Source organism: Ranitomeya variabilis, chromosome 6, assembly GCF_051348905.1.
Source record: "Ranitomeya variabilis isolate aRanVar5 chromosome 6, aRanVar5.hap1, whole genome shotgun sequence".
NCBI lineage: Eukaryota > Metazoa > Chordata > Amphibia > Anura > Dendrobatidae > Ranitomeya > Ranitomeya variabilis.
The window spans coordinates 89,277,081-89,297,731 of NC_135237.1; the positions used below are offsets into that span (position 1 = coordinate 89,277,081).

At 44.7% G+C, this 20,651-nt stretch overlaps 2 protein-coding genes across 4 annotated transcripts in view; both read right to left on the reverse strand.

Moving 5' to 3' along the window:
* NUP42 (nucleoporin 42) overlaps positions 1 to 7,856 on the reverse strand; it is a 31,110-nt gene extending 23,254 nt beyond the window's left edge. Inside the window, exons 1-5 of the mRNA XM_077268766.1 lie at positions 7,662 to 7,856; positions 4,427 to 4,640; positions 3,402 to 3,496; positions 3,189 to 3,265; positions 961 to 1,047 (exon numbers count right to left, since the gene is read on the reverse strand). Of these exons, the coding sequence (XP_077124881.1) occupies positions 961 to 1,047; positions 3,189 to 3,265; positions 3,402 to 3,496; positions 4,427 to 4,640; positions 7,662 to 7,773 (585 nt within the window). The 5' untranslated portion in view covers positions 7,774 to 7,856. The remainder of the gene's footprint in view (positions 1 to 960; positions 1,048 to 3,188; positions 3,266 to 3,401; positions 3,497 to 4,426; positions 4,641 to 7,661) is intronic.
* A 7,312-nt stretch (positions 7,857 to 15,168) lies between these two features.
* KLHL7 (kelch like family member 7) overlaps positions 15,169 to 20,651 on the reverse strand; it is a 28,525-nt gene continuing 23,042 nt past the window's right edge. For all 3 annotated transcript variants that reach the window (XM_077268768.1, XM_077268767.1, XM_077268769.1), the window contains exons 10-11: positions 20,308 to 20,405; positions 15,169 to 15,816 (exon numbers count right to left, since the gene is read on the reverse strand). In XM_077268768.1, the coding sequence (XP_077124883.1) occupies positions 15,533 to 15,816; positions 20,308 to 20,405 (382 nt within the window). In that variant the 3' untranslated portion in view covers positions 15,169 to 15,532. The remainder of the gene's footprint in view (positions 15,817 to 20,307; positions 20,406 to 20,651) is intronic.

The following is a 20,651-nucleotide window of genomic DNA, read 5'->3' on the forward strand; positions in this document are numbered from 1 at the left end:
GACGCCGGAGAGGTCAGGGAGGCCTCCGGGAGGGAATCGCTGGTCCGCTTTACCCCCGCAAAGGGGACTCAGGTGGACCAGGAGAGCGGACCCAGAATCCAAAGGAGATGGGAGCAGAACGGGGGAGGAAGCCCAGGGCCCGACCACCACTGCCCAGCAACAAGAATTAACAGGTACCGCTGCCCAAGCCGGCCACTCAGTGTACCAGGAACCTCTCCATGCCCCATGGGGACAGGAAAGACACTGGTTAATGGGAGGGCTTTTTAACCTCTTGTGCTTCCTGTCCCCCATTAGGGTATGGAGACAAGCTCCTGGGCTGTCGTGGCAGGTAACTAGAGAAACAAACACTTGAAATGAATCACTGTTTGTAATGACTGAAATAAATTAACTTTTTGATGATATTCTAATTTTGTGAGAAGCACCTGTGTGTATTAAACACCAGAAGAAGGAAGAAGCCCAACCACGCATCGGGGTTGGGCGCCACCCGTATACAGGAGTAACTAACACAGTACATACCCCTTATAATAGCACTTCCAAAGTTGTAGGATTTCTGCTCCAGCATTGATATATCCTATACTTCATGCCCTTTGCCCTGTTCTTACTGCACTTGCATTCTATATGGCCTGTTTCCTAGACAAAAAGCAAGTGCTTGTCTGTTTTCGATGCAGCTTGCGTGCACTTGGTCTGAAGCTCCCTGGATCATTAGATATGGACAGTTTCAATCTCCCTGTGCTTATCCAATGCTAGCAGTATTGGAGAGTGCACAGTGACACCAGCTAAGCTGTCAGGTCAGGAGCACCATCCCTGGCAAGCAGGAAGCTGGGAGGCAGGGGAGCAGTGTGCTCCTGATCAAAGAAGAGATTACGCCTTTATTATAAGGATAGCTCATATATATGATAAGCCTGAAAAGCCCCCTTAGCCTTTGCAACACTACCTAATAGGAATAAGATGTTACTTTACCAGTACAGAGATAGAAAATGGATTCCAGTCCTTAATTTCACGTAGCCTTTGTTTCCACTGATTAACAAGCTGCTGTACCAAACTCACCTGACAAGGAGAAGCAAATTTAACAATTAGGTTTAAAATATAAAAGGGCATTTTATTATTAGCCTTACATGTCCACAAACAGCGTATTGCTAATATTTGTATGCTCTCCCGTTATGGTGAGCTGCCCTCATCCTGCAAAGATCAAAATGATCACTAGAATCGGTGTGTCTGACACTTCTTTATGATGCCCTCAAATGGGGTTGACAAAGCCGACATCTTCTGCCTTTAAAAATCGAGAATGACTGTTCAAACCAAGAAGCACCACATGGCGGGGTCATTTATATACACCTTCCTAAATATCCCCACTCTGCTCTGGTTCTATGAAACCAGAGCTGTCAATCAAAGAAGAGGGGGAGGGAAAGCAGCAGGTGAGAAGGAGTATTTAACCCCTCAACGACTGCCGATACGCCTTTTAACAGCAGCAGTTAAGGGTACTTAAACCACAGTGCCGTTAATTAACGGTGCTGAGGTTTAAGGGTATAGCGCCCCCTAGAGTCGGAATTTCTCTGGGGTTTCAGCTACTGGGGGTAGCTGAGAACCCAGAGAACATGATTCAGGTCGGTTTTTACCGACCCCGGTGTTGCAATCGCTGTTATTAACTGTATAACGGCAACTGCAAAAACAAAAAAGGCAGATTTTCCATTTAATTTTTCTCTGCTATTATGTGATCGCACCTCAGAGGAGAGAGAAATAGGGTCCCCCGATGATCCCCACCAATACGTCAGTTGTCCCTGGATCCTTCAGCATCCCTCCCCCCGTAAAGTCTCCCGGGCCGCCGGTGTCTTCTACTGGGAGAAAATGGCGGGGCTCATTTTTCCTACTGGTTCATTTTGATCCCGAGACCCTATCACAGTCTCCCTATCATATTCAGTATAACCTGTAGTTTAATCATTTAATCCTCTGCTCTGTGGGGGGTTTTGGTCCAGTGGGCGGTCCTATCAGTGACTGACAGTCATCTATGTGTGCACATTTACGCAAAGAAAGCTGTCAGTCACTGATAGGACCGCCCACTGGACCAAAAATCCCAGAGAGAGTAGAGGCTTACATGATTAAACCACAGGTTATACAGAATCTTTTCTAAAAATCTACTTGGCTCCCCCTATTCTACAACATGGTGCCTGCAGGTTAGACTGCATTTTCATTCTCAGTGAAAGGTTCCCTTTAAATGATCGGCTCCGACATGGTGCACCAAGCAGCGGTACGTGGTTTCAACAGTCATTTTATACTGACAGAGTCCGTTTCTGTAAGCGCCCAAGATCTCAAGTGATTGCTGAACAAAGCCAGTATGCTGTCCTTTAAAAGGGATATAAATACATTTATCACTTATGTCATCATGCAACACTGAAAAACAGGAGTCTTAAAGTTCCCTGTGTAAGTGAAGCTGTAGTGCACATCCATGAATACCACTCCCGAAAAAAGTAGCGGCCATATACAAGTGATAAACTCCGTTAAAATGAGGTTTTATACTACCGATTTAACCATTTTTCATATGTCCTAAATCTTCCTAATAATCAGTTTTCTGATATACTTCTATTACCAGGCTTCATTCTCCTCCTCCTAGATCCTGCTGATGCTTTGAGCGACCTTCTGTTGACAACTGACAAGCGCTGATGAGGATTAGAAAGTATATCACAGGGCTAGTCAGCTGAAGGGACGGCACTCCAGAGCTTGAGTCAGTCTGCACCATAAATGACCAACCTCAGATCAGGCTTCACTCTCCTCCTCTGCCTGGATCCTGCTGAAGCTTTGGAGCACCGTGCCTTCAGCTGACAACGCTGCTGATGATTAGAAAGCATATCACAGGGCTTGTCAGCTGAAGGGATGGCACTCCAAAGCATCAGCAGAGTCAGCCTGCACCATGAATAACCAAACTCAGGTTTCACTCTCATCCTGTGCCTGGATCCTGCTGATGCTTTGGAGCCCCGTCCCTTCAGCTGACTTAATAATTAAACGGTTAAGTACGGCAGTTAATATTTAAAAAAAAATAATAATAAAAAAAAAAAAAAAAAAAAATCACACAGTCTCCTATCACGCCCAGTCTCTGGTTGGGCTTCATAGGATTATCAAGACAGTGATAATGGGGTCCTTTGGCAGGGACTACTGTATGTAATGACAATGAAAAAAACATTAAAAATGATTACATAGTTTTGAAGATTGCCTTCTTTGTGAGATGTGTAATACTTTAAGCGCAACTCTTCAGGTGAGATGTCAGTGAAACCTGTGAAAAAAATAAGAACATCAATTAAATTTAGCCACTTGGATAAGCAGTCAGGCCATTTACATAAACACCACTAAGGGGGAGAGAAAAAAAAAATCAGAATACAAAAAGTGTACTAGTAACGTTTAATGAGTACCTGATAAATGCTGCCGCTCCTTCAGGACACAATACACAGAGAGCGGCCACTGCCCAGACACTTCCCACATCTTCATGTCATTTATAATATCAGCTCTAGACATAAATTAGAAAAAAAAAAAAAAAAACAACAACGTTCTTGTCAATAGATACATGTTCAGAAGGTCATAAGCATTCACTGTGTGCAGCTATGCCAAATTGCAGCCTGAATGTGCCTGACAAGTGCAGATAGGGCATGCCAAGAGATCTGCCCGACCAAGAGATCTGCCCGACCATAAAGAGCCTCTCCTTGCTCTCCTGTCATGGAGGCATTGTGGTATGTTCCTCATTCCTGCAAGTTGTGTTGTCTTCGCCAGCCTATTGACCCTGCCCAATTGTGATGTGTGGTTCCTTTGTGTCGTCAGGAGCCACATAAATGGCATCCACAAAAGGTTAAGATGACCACCACTAATCTAATGTATTAATAGTGTCCTTAATCCAAGGCCTAAGTAGAGGAGTCCTTGAAATCTATTCCCTGGTGACACCAGAGATTCTTGTATTCTAGAGAATCTATAAGATGCTACAATATGGGGAATAACTTGCAGATTGCTCGAGTCTGACCGCTTGCACCCCAGCTATCCAGAAATCGGAGCTCTGCAGCGCCATCTTGAATCATACAGATTTACATATGAGCGGCATCCACTCTATTCATTGTCTATGGCACTGCCGAATACTGCACTCTGCTTTTCCCAGCAGTCCCACAGACAATGAATGGAATTGATGTAATAGAATCCATTCAGGACAGGGGAACTCGGGGAGCCAAAGCCCCAAACTCCGATCACTGGGGATACCATTGGTCAGATTAGTGTGTGGATTAGCGGCCGTGCCAAAAGCAAACATGTAGTAGAAATACAGATGTCAGCCTTCTTTCCAATATTATATGAGTTTTTTGTCTGACCATGCCCACACTACCCCTGTAGACTGGCACCAATTGATTAAAAACTTTAGTCACATAGGTCCCCTACAAGAAAAACATGACATACTTACAATGGACCATCTTCTTTGTCTTGGCCGCCATCTCTGCCATGATCCTGGTTAGAAAGGGTGCTGAACCTGTTTTGTGGCGTGTAGTATCCTGAAGAGTCATTTGCCTTTGAGCTTCTGTTATCGCCAGATCCAGACCCAAAGGAACCTCTGTCATTGTCCCTGTTAGTCCATGTTAAGTTTTTGGAAAACGTAGAAGGCTGTACATATCTCTGACCTGATGGAATCAAGCATGAAGATGAAGCTTAAAGGCAAATTCATGATTCTAGTGTTAGGTCTCCATGACGGAAAACATCAGTACGAGCAATGGTCATCAATATCAAAGTAGTGGGCATCTCCTATAACTATGGGAAATCAATATAATACTCTGTACATGGCTAATAGTGGTGGATCCCACCTCTACAAGACTTCACTGAAGTCTATGGGAAAGCTCTATGGAGATTGCAACCGTCGGACCCCCTAAAACCAAGACAGATGAGGACCCCAAAGAGCTGCACCAATCGGAATAGACGGGGCTTTAGTGAACAAAGTTTGCCAATTCAAAGTGTTGCTCACTGACATTTATAGGAAAAAGACGACACTGCAGGGAAAAGGTCTGACCAGATACCGCCCCGCAGCAGCTGATCACCCCGGTACCCCAGTGTTATTTTGTTTTTAAATGTAGGGTTTTCTAAACAGGATATCGCCAGTTATAATTTCAGCATTTAGAGGATCTGTCATTATAAAACTCAGAAGAAAGAATGTAAAGGATATGAGCCTGGCACTAACACTGCAGCCTGAAGGTGAATGACTTCCTAGTGGATCGCAACCTTAAAGGGAGTCTGTAACCCCTAAAACACTAGCTAAATCCCTGAGACAGTTGTATAGGGGACTTGGCTTCTATAGGAATTTCAAAAAACTGACCGTCACATCCAAACATAGACTAAGTGTGAACAGGTGCTGACCCTATGGGAGGTGGAGCCGCATATTCATCCCTGTAATGAGCGGCACCATGGCGGCACCATGTGACCAAGCTGCGGCGCTGAGAGGAAGCATCGTGGGAGCTGGGTGAGTATGTTAATGCCAGCGGGCGGGCGCACAGGGGGTGAGAGGCGGGAGGTGACCGGGAACTTTATTTTAAAAACAAAAAAAATTTAAAAAACATGATTTTTCATTCCTTCTCTCCAGCGAACGCTGCTGGGGAGAAGGAATGAATGGCGGCTTCCGCACCACATGCTGGGGGGACAGCGCTTACTGTAGCGCTGTCTCCTGCACTGTCCGTGTGGTCCTCAGTCGGCACACGGGCGACACACGGACAGCATCCGTGTGCGGTACGTGTTTTACACGGACCCATTGACTTTAATGGGTCCGTGTCATCCGTGGGCTCCCACGAACACTGACATGTCTCAGTGTTTTTCAAACCGACACACGGTCCGTGAAAACACGCTGACATGTGCAGAGACAGATTTATTTTAATGTGTCTACGTGAGTCAGTGTCTCCGGTACATGAGAAAACGGTCACCACACGTAACGGAGCCACTGACGTGTTAAACAGGCCTCAGTCAGTGTGATGTAGTTCAGTCATGTTTACTGGACAAATTCTGTCAGTCACAGTGCCACATAGTTCATTCACATTTACTTCATAAATAAACTACATACATATTCTACAATACCCGATGTGTTAGAATCGGGCCACCATCTAGTATACAATAAATAGGTACAGTGCTCTTGTTTCATAATATTTTGGGAAAGTTACAAAATGTCCTATAAATGTCTGTTCTGTTCCTGATCTAAGGATCTCTGCTTTTAGTTGGGATGAATCTGTGCTGCACTTTATGTTCATGCTCAGTAGTGACCAGTGCTGTGGGGTCGGAGTGGAGATGAATCTGTGCTGCACTTTATGTACATGCTCAGTAGTGACCAGTGCTGTGGGGTCGGAGCTGAGATGAATCTGTGCTGCACTTTATGTACGTGCTCAGTAGTGACCAGTGCTGTGGGGTCGGAGTGGAGATGAATCTGTGCTGCACTTTATGTACGTGCTCAGTAGTGACCAGAGCTGTGGGGTCGGAGTGGAGATGAATCTGTGCTGCACTTTATGTACGTGCTCAGTAGTGACCAGGGCTGTGGGGTCGGAGAGGAGATGAATCTGTGCTGCACTTTATGTACGTGCTCAGTAGTGACCAGGGCTGTGGGGTCGGAGAGGAGATGAATCTGTGCTGCACTTTATGTACATGCTCAGTAGTGACCAGGGCTGTGGGGTCGGAGTGGAGATGAATCTGTGCTGCACTTTATGTACGTGCTCAGTAGTGACCAGGGCTGTGGGGTCGGAGTGGAGATGAATCTGTGCTGCACTTTATGTACATGCTCAGTAGTGACCAGGGCTGTGGGGTCGGAGTGGAGATGAATCTGTGCTGCACTTTATGTTCATGCTCAGTAGTGAGGACCCTCCTCTACAGATCAGAGGAAAAGGCGCTGGGAAGGAATGCCTGCTGCCCTGCACTCATCTCAGAACTGCTGTATTCCAATACATAGGTTTCATGTTTTATCTAAATATCTTGATTATTTTATCATAATGGTGATGAAAAGCCTGATGTTACCATGTTACTACAGTAAATGTATCACCTTAACATGAGCCATGTATGAGGGAGTTGGAGTGATCGGTTTGGCTTACCGATTCCACAGCCCTGGCCGTGATCAAAGGCTTATTGCCGCCTCTCACCATGTCTTCCTTTCTGCAGTACAGTACCAAGCTGTGGCCACTGACAGGAGGCAGCGATGACACCATCTTGCCTGTCTCTGCGAATATCACACTGCAGTCTGATGTTTCACTCGCACCCATAGACTTCTACAGGGACGAGTGAGCCGGGGGTCGCTGCTAATTGCAGCCTGCTGGGATTGTTCTCTCATGCCAAATCGTAAAAGAAAATCGCAGATAAGAGCTGCCCCATAGTATAACACTGGGTTGAGCGCGATGTGTTATGGCATATGACCTGGCCATGTTATACGGCAATGTGACTGCGGCCTTAGAGCCATAAACAGGACTGAGCTGTAATACTGGACACAGCTGTGATTGTGTTACACTCTCCTCACATCTTGTGACATACAGGTGTACATAGAGCTTACACATTCACATGCCAGGGCTGAACTGTGGTCCCAGCCTGGCCTTCTGAGAGACACAGACAGACAGACAGACAGACAGACAGACAGACAGACACACACACACACAGACACAGACAGACAGACACAGTGACGCCCATACCTGAGGCCTGGCTTTTGTTCCGTCCATCGTGTGCTCCATCTTTCGGATGTTCGTTCCAACAGTCGTCTCCAAACCTGCAGCGGCCCTGCAGGAAGAAGCTGCAGATCACCATGTTCAGGGCCCGGCTAGAATGGAGTTGATTTTCTGAGGTAATGATGTCACCGGAAGGGGCGGGGCCTATCAGTGACCCCTGTGGTAGGAAGAAGCTGCATTGTGCTCTGAGTTCTACATATTGGTTTGTAAAGTTGGTTTATAGACTTGTATAAATATTTATATCTGTCTCCTTTTTGTTAGACTCATTTGTGTTTTTAATAAAACTGAGAACTATGGGTTGAATTTGTATTTCTATATTTCTATTGCTCGGGGTATGTTCACACATTGCAATTTGCTGGGGAACATTCTGCCGCAAAGTCCTCACCAGTAGACCTGCACTAAATCATTCAGATCTGACTGACAATTTATTTCCTGTCCTCCGCAGCATTTAGCATATTTTTCAGACTAGAAGAGGCAATTTCTACCCCCAAATTTGGGAAGCAAACTGGGGTGTGTCTTATAGTCCGAATATAGCTATTATGGGGATGGGGGGGTCTGTAGTAGTGGAGCGGGGTCAGGGCCGGTTTCAGATAAAGTGGGGCCCCCAATCCTGAAATATTCCACCAACAACACTGTTAGGCCCCTTCACATGTCCATATAAAACACGTACGTGTCACCCCGATATCAGTGTCACCAGTGTTTTCAGTCTGTGTCGTCCGTGTTTTTCCTGTATGGATACTGGAAATGAAATTACAAAGCCTCTCACATACTTTCCATGTTATACACGTACAGCACACGGACGGCAGGTTTACAGGGACTCCTAGCCGTGTATTGGCCCTTGTCATCTGTGCTGCTGGGAAAACACGGACATGAGTTCCGCACCGTAGGTTAAATAGGGCACACGTGGCAGCTGTGAAAATCATGAAACACGGTTGTGTGAAGGGGCCGTACAGTCACATAATAGAAAACAGCAGAATGGCCATTTTTGTACATCCTCTCTCACAAACGGCAGAATAAAAGGCAATTTAAAAAAAGTCTTACATGTCCCCTAAACTACTCTGCTAAATCCCCTCTGGCTCCGTGGCTGATGCTTTGGGGTCCCTGATGGTTATTATTCACTTTGCAGCTATAAGATGACTGCAACCCAGTGCTAAGACTATCGGAGACCCCTGGAGCTACAGGACCACTGCAGCCCAGTGCTGAGACTATCGGAGACCCCTGGACCACTGCAGCCCAGTGCTAAGACTACCGGAGACCCCTGGACCACTGCAGCCCAGTGCTGAGACTGGCAGAGACGCTTGGACCACTGCAACCCAGTGCTAAGACTATCGGAGACCCCTGGAGCCACAGGACCACTGCAGCCCAGTGCTGAGACTATCGGAGACCCCTGGACCACTGCAGCCCAGTGCTAAGACTACCGGAGACCCCTGGACCACTGCAGCCCAGTGCTGAGACTGGCAGAGACCCCTGGAGCATCAGTGCTGGAGCCACGGGGAATTTATCATTTCACGCTAATTATTTTTACATTCTCAGAAAACCCCTGTAGTGTCGGTTCACACGCACCATTTTTGCTGTGGATTGATCTACAGTGTTGGTAGGAAATATTCAGCTTTTTTGCAGCCTTTTCATTTGCATTTTTGTTTTGCATTCATTTGAATAGGGAAAAAAATGCAGAAATGCTGAAAGACGACGGCAACAGATTTATACAAAAAAGTGTCTTCTGGCCGCTGTACTGGGACAGCACAGAATAGTATAGTACACAATAGTATATTAAGCCCTGTTCACACTGAGCGTCTGCAGTGCATCAGGGGGCTCTGCCTGAATCCCTCTAAATTAGGATTCTCATAAATCCCTGACGGGGCCACAGACTGCACTGACACAAGCAGAGGTCAAATGAATTTGTTGTTTTTTTCCTGAAATTGACTGATTTAGATTCTTAGGCTGGGTGCGCACAATCAGTAATTGGCAGCACTTTGGACACAGCACATGTCTGCTGCCGGCTATTGAACGAGGTGACTCCTCTGTGATCACTGAACAGTGCGGATTCACCTTGTCCAATGCATTGTAGGGTGGAAATTATCTTGTAGAGATTGGCGTCTCCACAAGATACCGTATTTTTTTTTTTACTATAAGACGCACTTTTTCCCCAAAAAAATTTTTTGGGGAAAACATGGGTGCGTCTTATAGTCGGAATGTACTTACAGTTAGCGTGGTGGCAGCAGGAGTTGGGTGATTCTTCCACTGGTCCGACACTGCAGGGCGATGATCTCACTCCTATCCCAGCCTGGTGCGGCAGGTTTGGTGGTGTGCGGGGGCTCCCCACACTTCTATTGCCTTGATGCTGTGGCCTCTGGGAAAATGGCTGCCGGCATATGCGCAGATTGAGATGTCGGCTCCGAGATCTCGTTGCCAAGATCTCAATCTGCACCTGGGGAATCAGCCTGGCCTCTGGGAAAATGGCTGCCAGAGGCGGCGCATGCTCAGATTGAGATCCCGGCTCTGAGATCTCTCCTCCCAAGATCTCAATCTGTGCATGCGCCGCCTCCGGCAGACATTTTCCTGGAGGCCACAGCATCAAAGCAATAGAAGTGCAGAGGCCACGGGCTTTCACAAAATGTCACCGAAGCCAGAGCACCACCGAACCTGTGCACTAGTCTGGGTCATATCTTCGCTGGACCACCAAGCACCCCCTGTGACCACTCCGCCAGCGCTGCCAATTTCCCCCGGGTAAGCTGAATTCAGGACAGTAAGATGGACTCCCATTTGATGCATTAATTTTCCTTCTGAAAATTTTGGGTGCGTTTTATGGTCGGTGCGTCTTATAGTCCGAAAAATTCGGTAAATAGACATGCTGTGGTTAGGAAATATGCGCCACATGTCCATCTCCACGGGTGATACGCAGGCATCTGTGCACATATAGTGGATATGGGATCTCTTGAAATCCTATCCACTATGCTGTAAGAACTGGCTGTTGTGGATTAGATGCTGCACAAGCACAGCATTTACTGACCATCTGCACCTACCCTCAGTCTGTTTGTGTCTTTCATCTGAAAGTGTCTGACTTTTCTGTGGCTGTTGGAACATATGGACACGTTCGGAAAAAAAATACATCACATGTGGAATTCATGTGAACTCCATTCCTGTCATTGCAATCTATGATTCTATAGGGGATTCAGGCAGAACCCACCGGGCGCAGTAAAGAAAGACAGCAGGAACAGGTCCTAATGTAAAACACAGGCATTAGACAAACTTCTGATCCCTTTTATGAAAAAACACCAGAAAACAGGTAGAGACGCTTACCTGCCCCGTCCTCCAAACAAATGCACTATCAGGGTGTAGTGGACCCGGTTAATAAAGATGGCAGCAACACCGATGAAACAGCCACTCTCAACCTACCAATCCATGGAGGGGGTGGCTGTTTGATACACTACTGCACAAAAGCTAATAATCTGTATGCAGCGTTATTCACATACAGGTGATGCAGAGCATCTGGCTTACAGCCTATTAGTAACGCCCATACTCTTAGATCAGGCGGGCTTGCCCAGTATTAACCAAAATGCATCCTGTGTGGACAGAGGCCACAGTTTACAGAGCCATCTGGGTCCAAACTGCACCCTGAATGATAAAAAAGTGCAAAAAACATCAATATATGTGAGGTATTAGTTGATATTATGGCCAAAATATGAAAGCTCGCAACCCACGTCAAGGGTCCCCACATTTGCGAGTCCTATCACTAAGCATCAAAAAAGAGGACTTAGAAATCCTCCAAAAAAATTTCAAAAAACACCAGAAAAAAATCTAATCAACTAATACCTCACATATATTGCTATATGTTTTTTGCACTTTTTTATCATTCGGGGTGCAGTTTGGGCCCAGACGGCTCTGTAAACTGTGGCCTCTGGCCACACAGGATGCATTTTAGTTAGCACTAGGCAGCCCGCCTGATCGAAGAGTGGTTTTATAACATACAATTAAGGTACCCCCAAGATTTACTAGTATGTTGATTTATATTGAAATGGGTCTATATATCCTATTCTATGTACTCATTTCTGCATCAGTCACGGAGTTGGCTCTGACCATGGCTCTGTAATCCCTTAGAGGCAGCCGTCCATCAGCCCCGAGATCATGATTGTGTGACCCTGATGTTTGCCATGGCAATTCAGTCAAATAAAGCCCTAGAGTCTGACGGTTATAGCTCGTATATACCTCTTCAGAAGTAAGCAACATTTAGATCAGGGTTTCTCAACTCCAGTCCTCAAGACCCCACAACAGGTCATGTTTTCAGGATTTCCTTAGTATTGCACAGGTGATAATTTCATCACCTGCTCAAGCACTAATTCCATCGCCTATGCAATACTAAGGAAATCCTGAAAACATGACCTGTTGTGGGGTCTTTAGGACTGGAGTTGAGAAACACTGATTTAGATGGTAAAAATACAATTTTTCATTCCTGTCATGCCACCTTGTATTAATTGCTGAAAAGCACCCAAAGGGTTACTAAACTACCTGACAGGAGTTTAGCAAACATTAAAGGGTGCGGTTTTTAAACTGGTATCACTTTTGGGGGGGTCTACGATATATACATCCCCCAATGTCACTTCAGAACTGAATCAATCCCTAAAAAAAAAAGTTTTGTAAATTTCCTTGAAAAAAAATGAAAAATGGCTGCTACATTTTTAAACCTTCCAACATTCTAATAAAATAAAAGAACATTTTACAGATGGTGCTGATGTAAAGCAGACATGAGGTAATTGTTATTTATTAACTATTTTGCATGGTGTGAAAATCTGTATTAAAAAGGATAATTATTCAAAGTTTAAACATTTAATTTTTTTTACATGTCAAATTTCTATTATTTTTAGAAATAAATCCAAAACATAAAATTTACCATTAACATAAAAGTACAATGTGTCACAAAAATAATCTCTTAAAGTCACCAGGATATGTTGATACATTCCAGAGTTATTGCCACAAAAAGTGACATGTCAGATTTGAGAAAAATGGCCTGCTCACTAAAGTGTAAATTATTTCAGGGCCCCATAGAAAATAAAAACAATATTCCTGCAGTGATGGCTCCATTTCCTGAAGTCACGCAGTGCCTGTCGGATTTATCCTCACCATGATCCTGCTTTTTAAACATGTTTAAAACTATGCAGCATTTCAGAGTAAAAGAAAAACACAGCTGAAAGCGGGAGCGAGGCGACTAGTCCAGGAGGTGCGTCACCGCTAGTTTCTCCTCTAGACCAGAAGGTGTGTCACAGCTAGTTTCTCCTCTAGTCCAGGAGGTGCGTCACCACTAGTTTCTCCTCTAGACCAGAAGGTGCGTCACCGCTAGTTTCTCCTCTAGTCCAGAAGGTGCGTCACCGCTAGTTTCTCCTCTAGTCCAGGAGCTGAGTCACCTCTAGTTTCTCCTCTAGACCAGAAGGTGCGTCACCGCTAGTTTCTCCTCTAGTCCAGGAGCTGAGTCACCTCTAGTTTCTCCTCTAGTCCAGGAGGTTCGTCACCGCTAGTTTCTCCTCTAGTCAGAGAGGTGCGTCACCACTAGTTTCTCCTCTAGTCCAGGAGCTGAGTCACCTCTAGTTTCTCCTCTAGTCCAGGAGGTGCGTCACCACTAGTTTCTCCTCTAGACCAGAAGGTGCGTCACCGCTAGTTTCTCCTCTAGTCCAAGAGGTGCGTCACCGCTAGTTTCTCCTCTAGTCCAAGAGGTGCGTCACCGCTTGTTTCTCCTCTAGTCCAAGAGGTGCGTCACCGCTTGTTTCTCCTCTAGTCCAAGAGGTGCGTCACCGCTAGTTTCTCCTCTAGTCCAGAAGGTGCGTCACCGCTAGTTTCTCCTCTAGTCCAGGAGCTGCGTCACCGCTAGTTTCTCCTCTAGTCCAGAAGGTGCGTCACCGCTTGTTTCTCCTCTAGTCCAAGAGGTGCGTCACCGCTAGTTTCTCCTCTAGTCCAGAAGGTGCGTCACCGCTAGTTTCTCCTCTAGTCCAGGAGCTGCGTCACCGCTAGTTTCTCCTCTAGTCCAGAAGGTGCGTCACTGCTAGTTTCTCCTCTAGTCCAGAAGGTGCGTCACCGCTAGTTTCTCCTCTACCACTGAGCTATGACACTTCTCTCCCTATGTGGGTGTATCGGGAGGAATGTGTAAGTCTAGATGAGCAGCTGGTGAGAAGTTAGCAAGGATGTCTCTGGACTAGGGTTGAGCGACCTTGACTTTTTTAGGGTCGAGTCATGTTTCACGAAACCCGAGTGTTGGAAAAGTCGAGTCGGGCGAAATCGGCCGGAACACGAAACCCTATGCACGTCAATGGGGATTTTTTTCTTCTTCTTCTTCTTCTCCTCCCTCTCCCTCCGTCCCAGCACAGAAAATTTCGTTTTACACATTCCAAATCGCTACTGCGCACAAGCGATAAAATGATGATAGGCGTGCACGCCCTAACCCCTATGTCATCACTCTGCCCACGCTCCTTCATTGGCTGTAAAAATGGCGCTAAACGCGTCATACGAAACGCGACTTTGGCGCCAAGATCGCGTACCATATGGCCGACCCCACACAGGGATCGGGTCGGGTTTCATGAGATGCCGACTTTACCAAAAGTCGGCGACTTATGAAAATGAACGATCCGTTTCGCTCAACCCTACTCTGGACTAGTCACCTTGGCCACGCTTCAATTTGTTTTTTCTTTAAAACAAGAGTAAAACAAAAAGAAAAGAAGAAGTTTTAGAATGAAGGAGCTGGTCTCTGTTGATTTGCGCTGCCCAAACCACGGAAAGCAAAGAATCAAACAGGCCCCCATTAAAAAGATAATAAATGAAAGCACAATGAGGAACCTTTCTAGTCACCTTTTGAATTCCACGGGCAGGTAGGGATTGGTGGGTGCTGCACTCCATGTGGGGGCAGGTAGGGAGCAGCAGACCCCGCGCTCCACTAGTGCAGGGAGCGGCAGACACCACGCTCCACATGGAGGGCTGGTAGGAAGCAGGGATAAATAGAAGTTTGTTTTGTATTACAAGTGGTTACTGGATAGGAGCACAGCTGGCCATTGGACCTGTCGCAATACATCATTTGCTTGAAGTGTGGCTCTATCGGGTGTGGTAGCTTGCAGTACAATAGGTACTGGAACAAAGAAAATTCAAACAAGCAGCACCAGCATCCAATACATGATCCAAACATTATACTCTGATGTCCAGGCCATGGGATACATGGATCATGGGTCCAATATTTGATGAAAATGTGAACACAGCAGTGTATATGGATATATTACCGCAATTCTATGCACAGTTTTAATGTCCAGTGTGTCAAAAGTCTACAAACGCATCGCTACACAAGGTTATACCATGGGTAGCCATTAGTATCCTTGTTTGAAATAAAAATGTAAAATATTAGTTTGCAGGCACAGCCTTTAGTAGATCAGTCACAATATAGAAAATGGCAGAACAGAGAAACATGACTTATATTTAAAAAGAAGAAAACGGACACAAAAGGTAAACATAAAAAACTTTTTAACAAGTCATATAACTAAAAGTGACAACACATCTTCCTATATATTTAAATGTCCATCTGCGGTCACCAGGGCTGGCATATTCTGAAGCAGGAGTGCCTAGATTATCTTTATACAGTTTACATTAAGCAACATAAAACCTTAGCCGTCCACAAAAACAAACAAAAAAAAACAAAAACAGTTCACTGCTCATTGTGAAGAGACAAGAGCAAAAGAAAAAGAATGAAGCACAATCCACAGGTCTTTGTCTTCTCTGGTAATCTTCTGTAATGTGCAACAGATTGAATCCTTCAAATGAGGCTTATAAATATAATCATTTACAAGGTGCGGATGCCACAACAGGGGTCTTCATGTTTCCAGAGTCTCTTCATTAGCCCCACAAGTGTCCACGACACAGATCAGACAGCTGGTCACGGGGAAGGCTCGGACTTTAGAATTGGCGATCCATTTATCAGTCTCAGTATTGTATTCCAGAATGTGTCCTAAGCGTCCCACTCCCTGAAATCCGGCCAGCACATAAATGACGGTCCCCACGGCAGCACATTTCACCGTCACCCCTTTCCAAGGCATTGGCGACACCATCTTCCACTCATTTAGCTTAATATCATAGTACTCCACACTGTCCAGGCCACCTAAATAATAGCAGAATATAACATGTTAGAAAAAGAAAAATGATTTCCATTCATTGAAAAAAACAAAAAACAAAAACAAAACAACCACATAAAAATTCTGTTTGTAATAATAATAATAATAATAATAATAAAAATAAATAAATCAACCTGAAATTCAAAATTTAGTTTAGAATGAAATAAGGGGCAGAACGGTGGCTCAGTGGTTAGTACTGATGCTTTGCAGCACTGGAGTCCTGGGTTCAAAACCCAACAAGGACAACACCTGCAAGGAGTTTGTATGTTCTCCCCGTGTTTGTGGGTTTCCTCCGGGGTCTCAGATTGCCTCCCAGTCTACAAGAATGTGAAAAGGTATTTTCAATCTAAAATGCTGTCACCTAGTGGCTGTGAGTGGTAATGCAGACACTCTTTAAGCACAGATGTAAAAAAAAGGATAAAATAAAACTAGAGCAGATGTCAATCTTTCCGTACAGATTTCATAACCTGTTTGCCATTGCTGGAGGGTACTCCAATGCGAAACTCATAGACAGTAACTCATTAATCTTTATCTAAAGGGAAACTGTCGCCACAAAAAGCTAACCTGACCGGCGCCTGCATGTAGCCGAACATGGCAGTGATAAAATGAACTTTAATCACCTTTAAACAAGAGGCGTCTTGTAGGTAATGTCACGTTTACCAATATCAGCTAGCGGTCACAGTTATGACACGGTCCTGCTGCAGATTCATGAACAGAGCCTGTGCCATCTGTAATGGGAGGCATCTGTAGTGCACAAGCCCCCTGCCCAGACAGCTGGGACCAGCTCTTTAACCCTTCAGATTCAGTGCAATTGTGCAATTGGTAACTTTGGCATCGAAGAGGTTTACAGACAGGAAGAGATTTTATTCTGTACATATATATTTTTAATTTTTATTTTTTAAAAATATTTTTTACATTATTTGTTTTTATTTTTTATAAATTGTTTTTTTTTTTTAAATATGTTTATTCATTTTTTAAACTAATCCGCACTGTTATGGGAAAAGAATAGTAAGGTACTCTGATGATTGCCAAAAAACAAGGATACCCAAAAATTATTAGAAACCTTTAGCTCATGTCATGTTTACCAAAACAAGATTTTGAAGTCACTCAATTTTTTTTTTTTAATTTTCGTAAAATCTGAATACCCTATTAATGATGAAAATGATGGGCCAATGTTACAGATCAATTGAAACTGTACCTCAAGAAGGCTTTGAAAGGGGAGGGCGATCCTAGATAACGGGGAGCTATATATCATTTAAAGAGGACCCATCATCAGGGGAGTAAAGGGCACAAAATAAGAGCAAACTGGCCACTTCTGACCTGGCGACCGATCCTATTTAAAGTCCTGCAACCTGACAGTATAAACCATACACATGGCCTTGTGGGGCCTATAGTGCTGATAATAAGCGCACCATTAGGCCATGTGCACACGTTCAGGATTTTTCGCGGTTTTTACGCTTACATATGCCTTCTATTATTTACAGGGTATTCTGCATTTTTTGTGCAAATGTTGCATTTTTTTCCACGAAAAAATCGCATCGCGGAAAAAAAAGCAACATGTTCATTAAAAATGCGGAATTGCGGGGATTCCGCACACCTAGGAGTGCATTGATCTGCTTACTTCCCGCACGGGGCTGTGCACACCATGCGGGAAGTAAGCAGATTATGTGCGGTTGGGTACCCAGGGTGGAGGAGAGGAGACTCTCCTCCACGGACTGGGCACCATATAATTGGTAAAAAAAAAAAAAAGAATTAAAATAAAAATTAGTGATATACTCACCCTCTGATGGCCCCCGAAGTGTTCCCGCCTCTCCGATGCATGCTCTCTTCCGTTCCTATAGATGGTGTGGTTCAGGACCTGTGATGACGTCGCTGTCTTGTGATTGGTCGCGTGACCGCTCATGTGACTCACGCGACCAATCACAAGCCACGACGTAATCGAAGGTCCTGAACCACACCGGCATCTATAGGAACGGACGCCGCTGAGGAGATTGGCTGTCTGCAGAGGGTGAGTATAACCATTTTTTTATTTTTTTTATTATTTTTAAACATTCTATCTTTTACTATAGATGCTGCATAAGCAGCATCTATAGTATAAAAAGTTGGTCACACTTGTCAAACAGTATGTTTGACAACTGTGACCAACTTGTCAGTCAGTTTTCCAAGCGATGCTACAGATCGCTTGGAAAACTTTAGCATTCTGCAAGCTAATTACGCTTGCAGAATGCTAAAAAAACCGCGAAAAAAACAGAAAAAAAACGCAAATAAAAAAAAAAAAAGGATTTCTTGCAGAAAATTTCCGGTTTTCTTCAGGAAATTTCTGCAAGAAATCCGGACGTGTGCACATACCCTTTCTAATCACTGCCTCCATTCTTCAGAAACCGAGGTCTAATGAGATATGCTAATTAGCATAGTAATGCATAAAATGTTCTGACCATTGATTTCACAATGCAATCAAAGGTGCAAGGAGCACCCACTAATTAGCAAACTGGATTAAACTCCAGATTCTGCAGAACAAAAGCAGTGATTAACGCTAAAGGTGCAATTTTTGTAGGGGCTAAAAGCTCTACAATGCTATGCGCTTCCTTTATACCGTCAGTTTGGGCTCACAGACTCCATTTAAGGAGTATCTGTTGTATGAAGTTTAGATTAAATCTGGCATTAGTAAAAAGTTTTTTTCCAACCAGATGAAGCTGATGTACTTACTTTGAAAATCCATATCAGAATAGCTATATAATACTTTATGAAAATGTAACTCGACCTCCGCCCACTTAGCCTAATTGACAGCTCGTCAGAGTCCTCCCTCCTGCTGAGACCCCACACAAGCTGCAGTTGTCAGTCTGGCTCTGAGGACAGAGACTGATTACACTTGGACTAGTAAGCTAATTAATTCTATTGTTCACCTAAAAGTGTTACATTATGTAAAATAAAAAAAGTTGTCAAATGTAGTTAATTTCCAAAAGTTTCCTTGCAGCTCTGGAAATCACCTCCTAAAAACTCGTAACTTAGAATCCTTTTCCTTCCTGGTTGCCCATGGACACGTACTGTAGTTCTTTCATGTCAGGTTGTACATGATATGTCGATAACTGATATTCTTCCACTGGGTGGACATGGGCAATGGGTAATCACAGCTGATTAAGGAGGAATAGCCATTTTCCTCTCGGAAACTACACAGAATTGGCTGTGTAGAAAGATAAAGCAAAGTAAAAATAGGCGTACCATCCACTGAACCACCAATGGTTTTCTCATTACAAGTATTAATATTTCCGTTCATACTTGCTATGATGGCGGCTTCCTACCTCTGAATGGATATGTCAGAAATCTCTGTGAATGGGGGCGAGCATGGAGACGTGGGAAATGTGTGTGAATGGGGGCGAGCATGGAGACGTGGGAAATGTGTGTGAATGGGGGCGAGCATGGAGACGTGGGAAATGTCTGTGAATGGGGGCGAGCATGGGGATGTGGGAAATGTCTGAATGGAGGCGAGGGAAATGTCTGTGAATGGGGATGAGCATGGGGATGTGGAAAATGTTTGTGAATGCGGCGAGCATGGGAATGTGGGAAATGTAGTTTACACATATGTACATACATACACACACACTGGTCACATGGGCAGCACTGAGCAACTGAAAGAATTATTGTGAAACTAAAGTGAGAAATAGATTCTGTGATAACACGTTTAACATCAGGATTATACAGCTATTCTGATGAAGATTTTCAAAATAATATACCAGTTTCATCAGGACCAATATGTATTAGAAGCAACGAGTTTGTATTGTGAACTCTGAAGATACCGCACTTTTCAGACTGTAAAGACTTTTTTCCCCAAAAAATTGGGAGGAAATGGTGGTGTGTCTTATAGTCCGAATGCAGCATACCCAGGGAACGGGGGGAGAGGGCTTCACAGGAGGCAGCAGAAGGGTTGCAGCTGCAGGAAGCCGATGGCAGGAGTGGGGCGATGCTGCGGGACCTGAGCTAGGAGAAGGGGTGTCCTGGCGGTGCGAGGCAGGAGAGGAGCTCCCGCTGCGCACATTGACGGAAGGCTTCAGGAAAACGGCAAGCCGAGTTATTAATCTGCGCATACGTCACCATTTTACAGAAGACTGCGGGGACTCCAATCCTGCCTCGCATCGCAGGGACACCCCCCTCCTCCTGGTCCGCAGCATTGCCCCACTCCTGCTGTCAAATGACGTAGATAAGACCCTGCCTCCTGTGATCCTGGTCCTCTGCCACCCCTCCCCTCGGTAAGCTACATTCGGACTAGAAGACTCACCTGTTACCCCTGATATGCCTGATGACTGGTTAAAAATTATTTTATTTTTTTTCCTCCTCTAAACTTGGGGTGCTTCTTATGGTACATTTGCTTACTTAGAGCTGCTTTCTTTATAATATCAGAAATGTGTCTTACAAGCTCTGCTAAATGTTTAACAGTTGTTCATAATATTAATAAAAATAAAAAAAAATCAACAAAACCGTACCCAAACCATTCTGTCCTCCAATTGCAAATATTCTGTCTTTCACAAAAACCAATCCATGGTTTTTACGAGCTTCAATCATTGGGCACAGTTCAGTCCACCTAAAGGAATAAATGAGAAAGATAATATGGTATATTGTGAACATTTACAGAAAACTCTCATAACAGCCGCTGCCTTCACCTTCTAACAGCACCACGCAGGTCGGTCTACAGCAGGTTGTGAACTGACAGATCGCTCCAGTGTTTGCTGGGCAGGCCAGAAGTCACAACTCAGTGTAATAAGTCTATGAGAGCCAGTACGAGGGTCTCACAGACTTATATTAATCACTTGTGACCGTTACGTCAGAC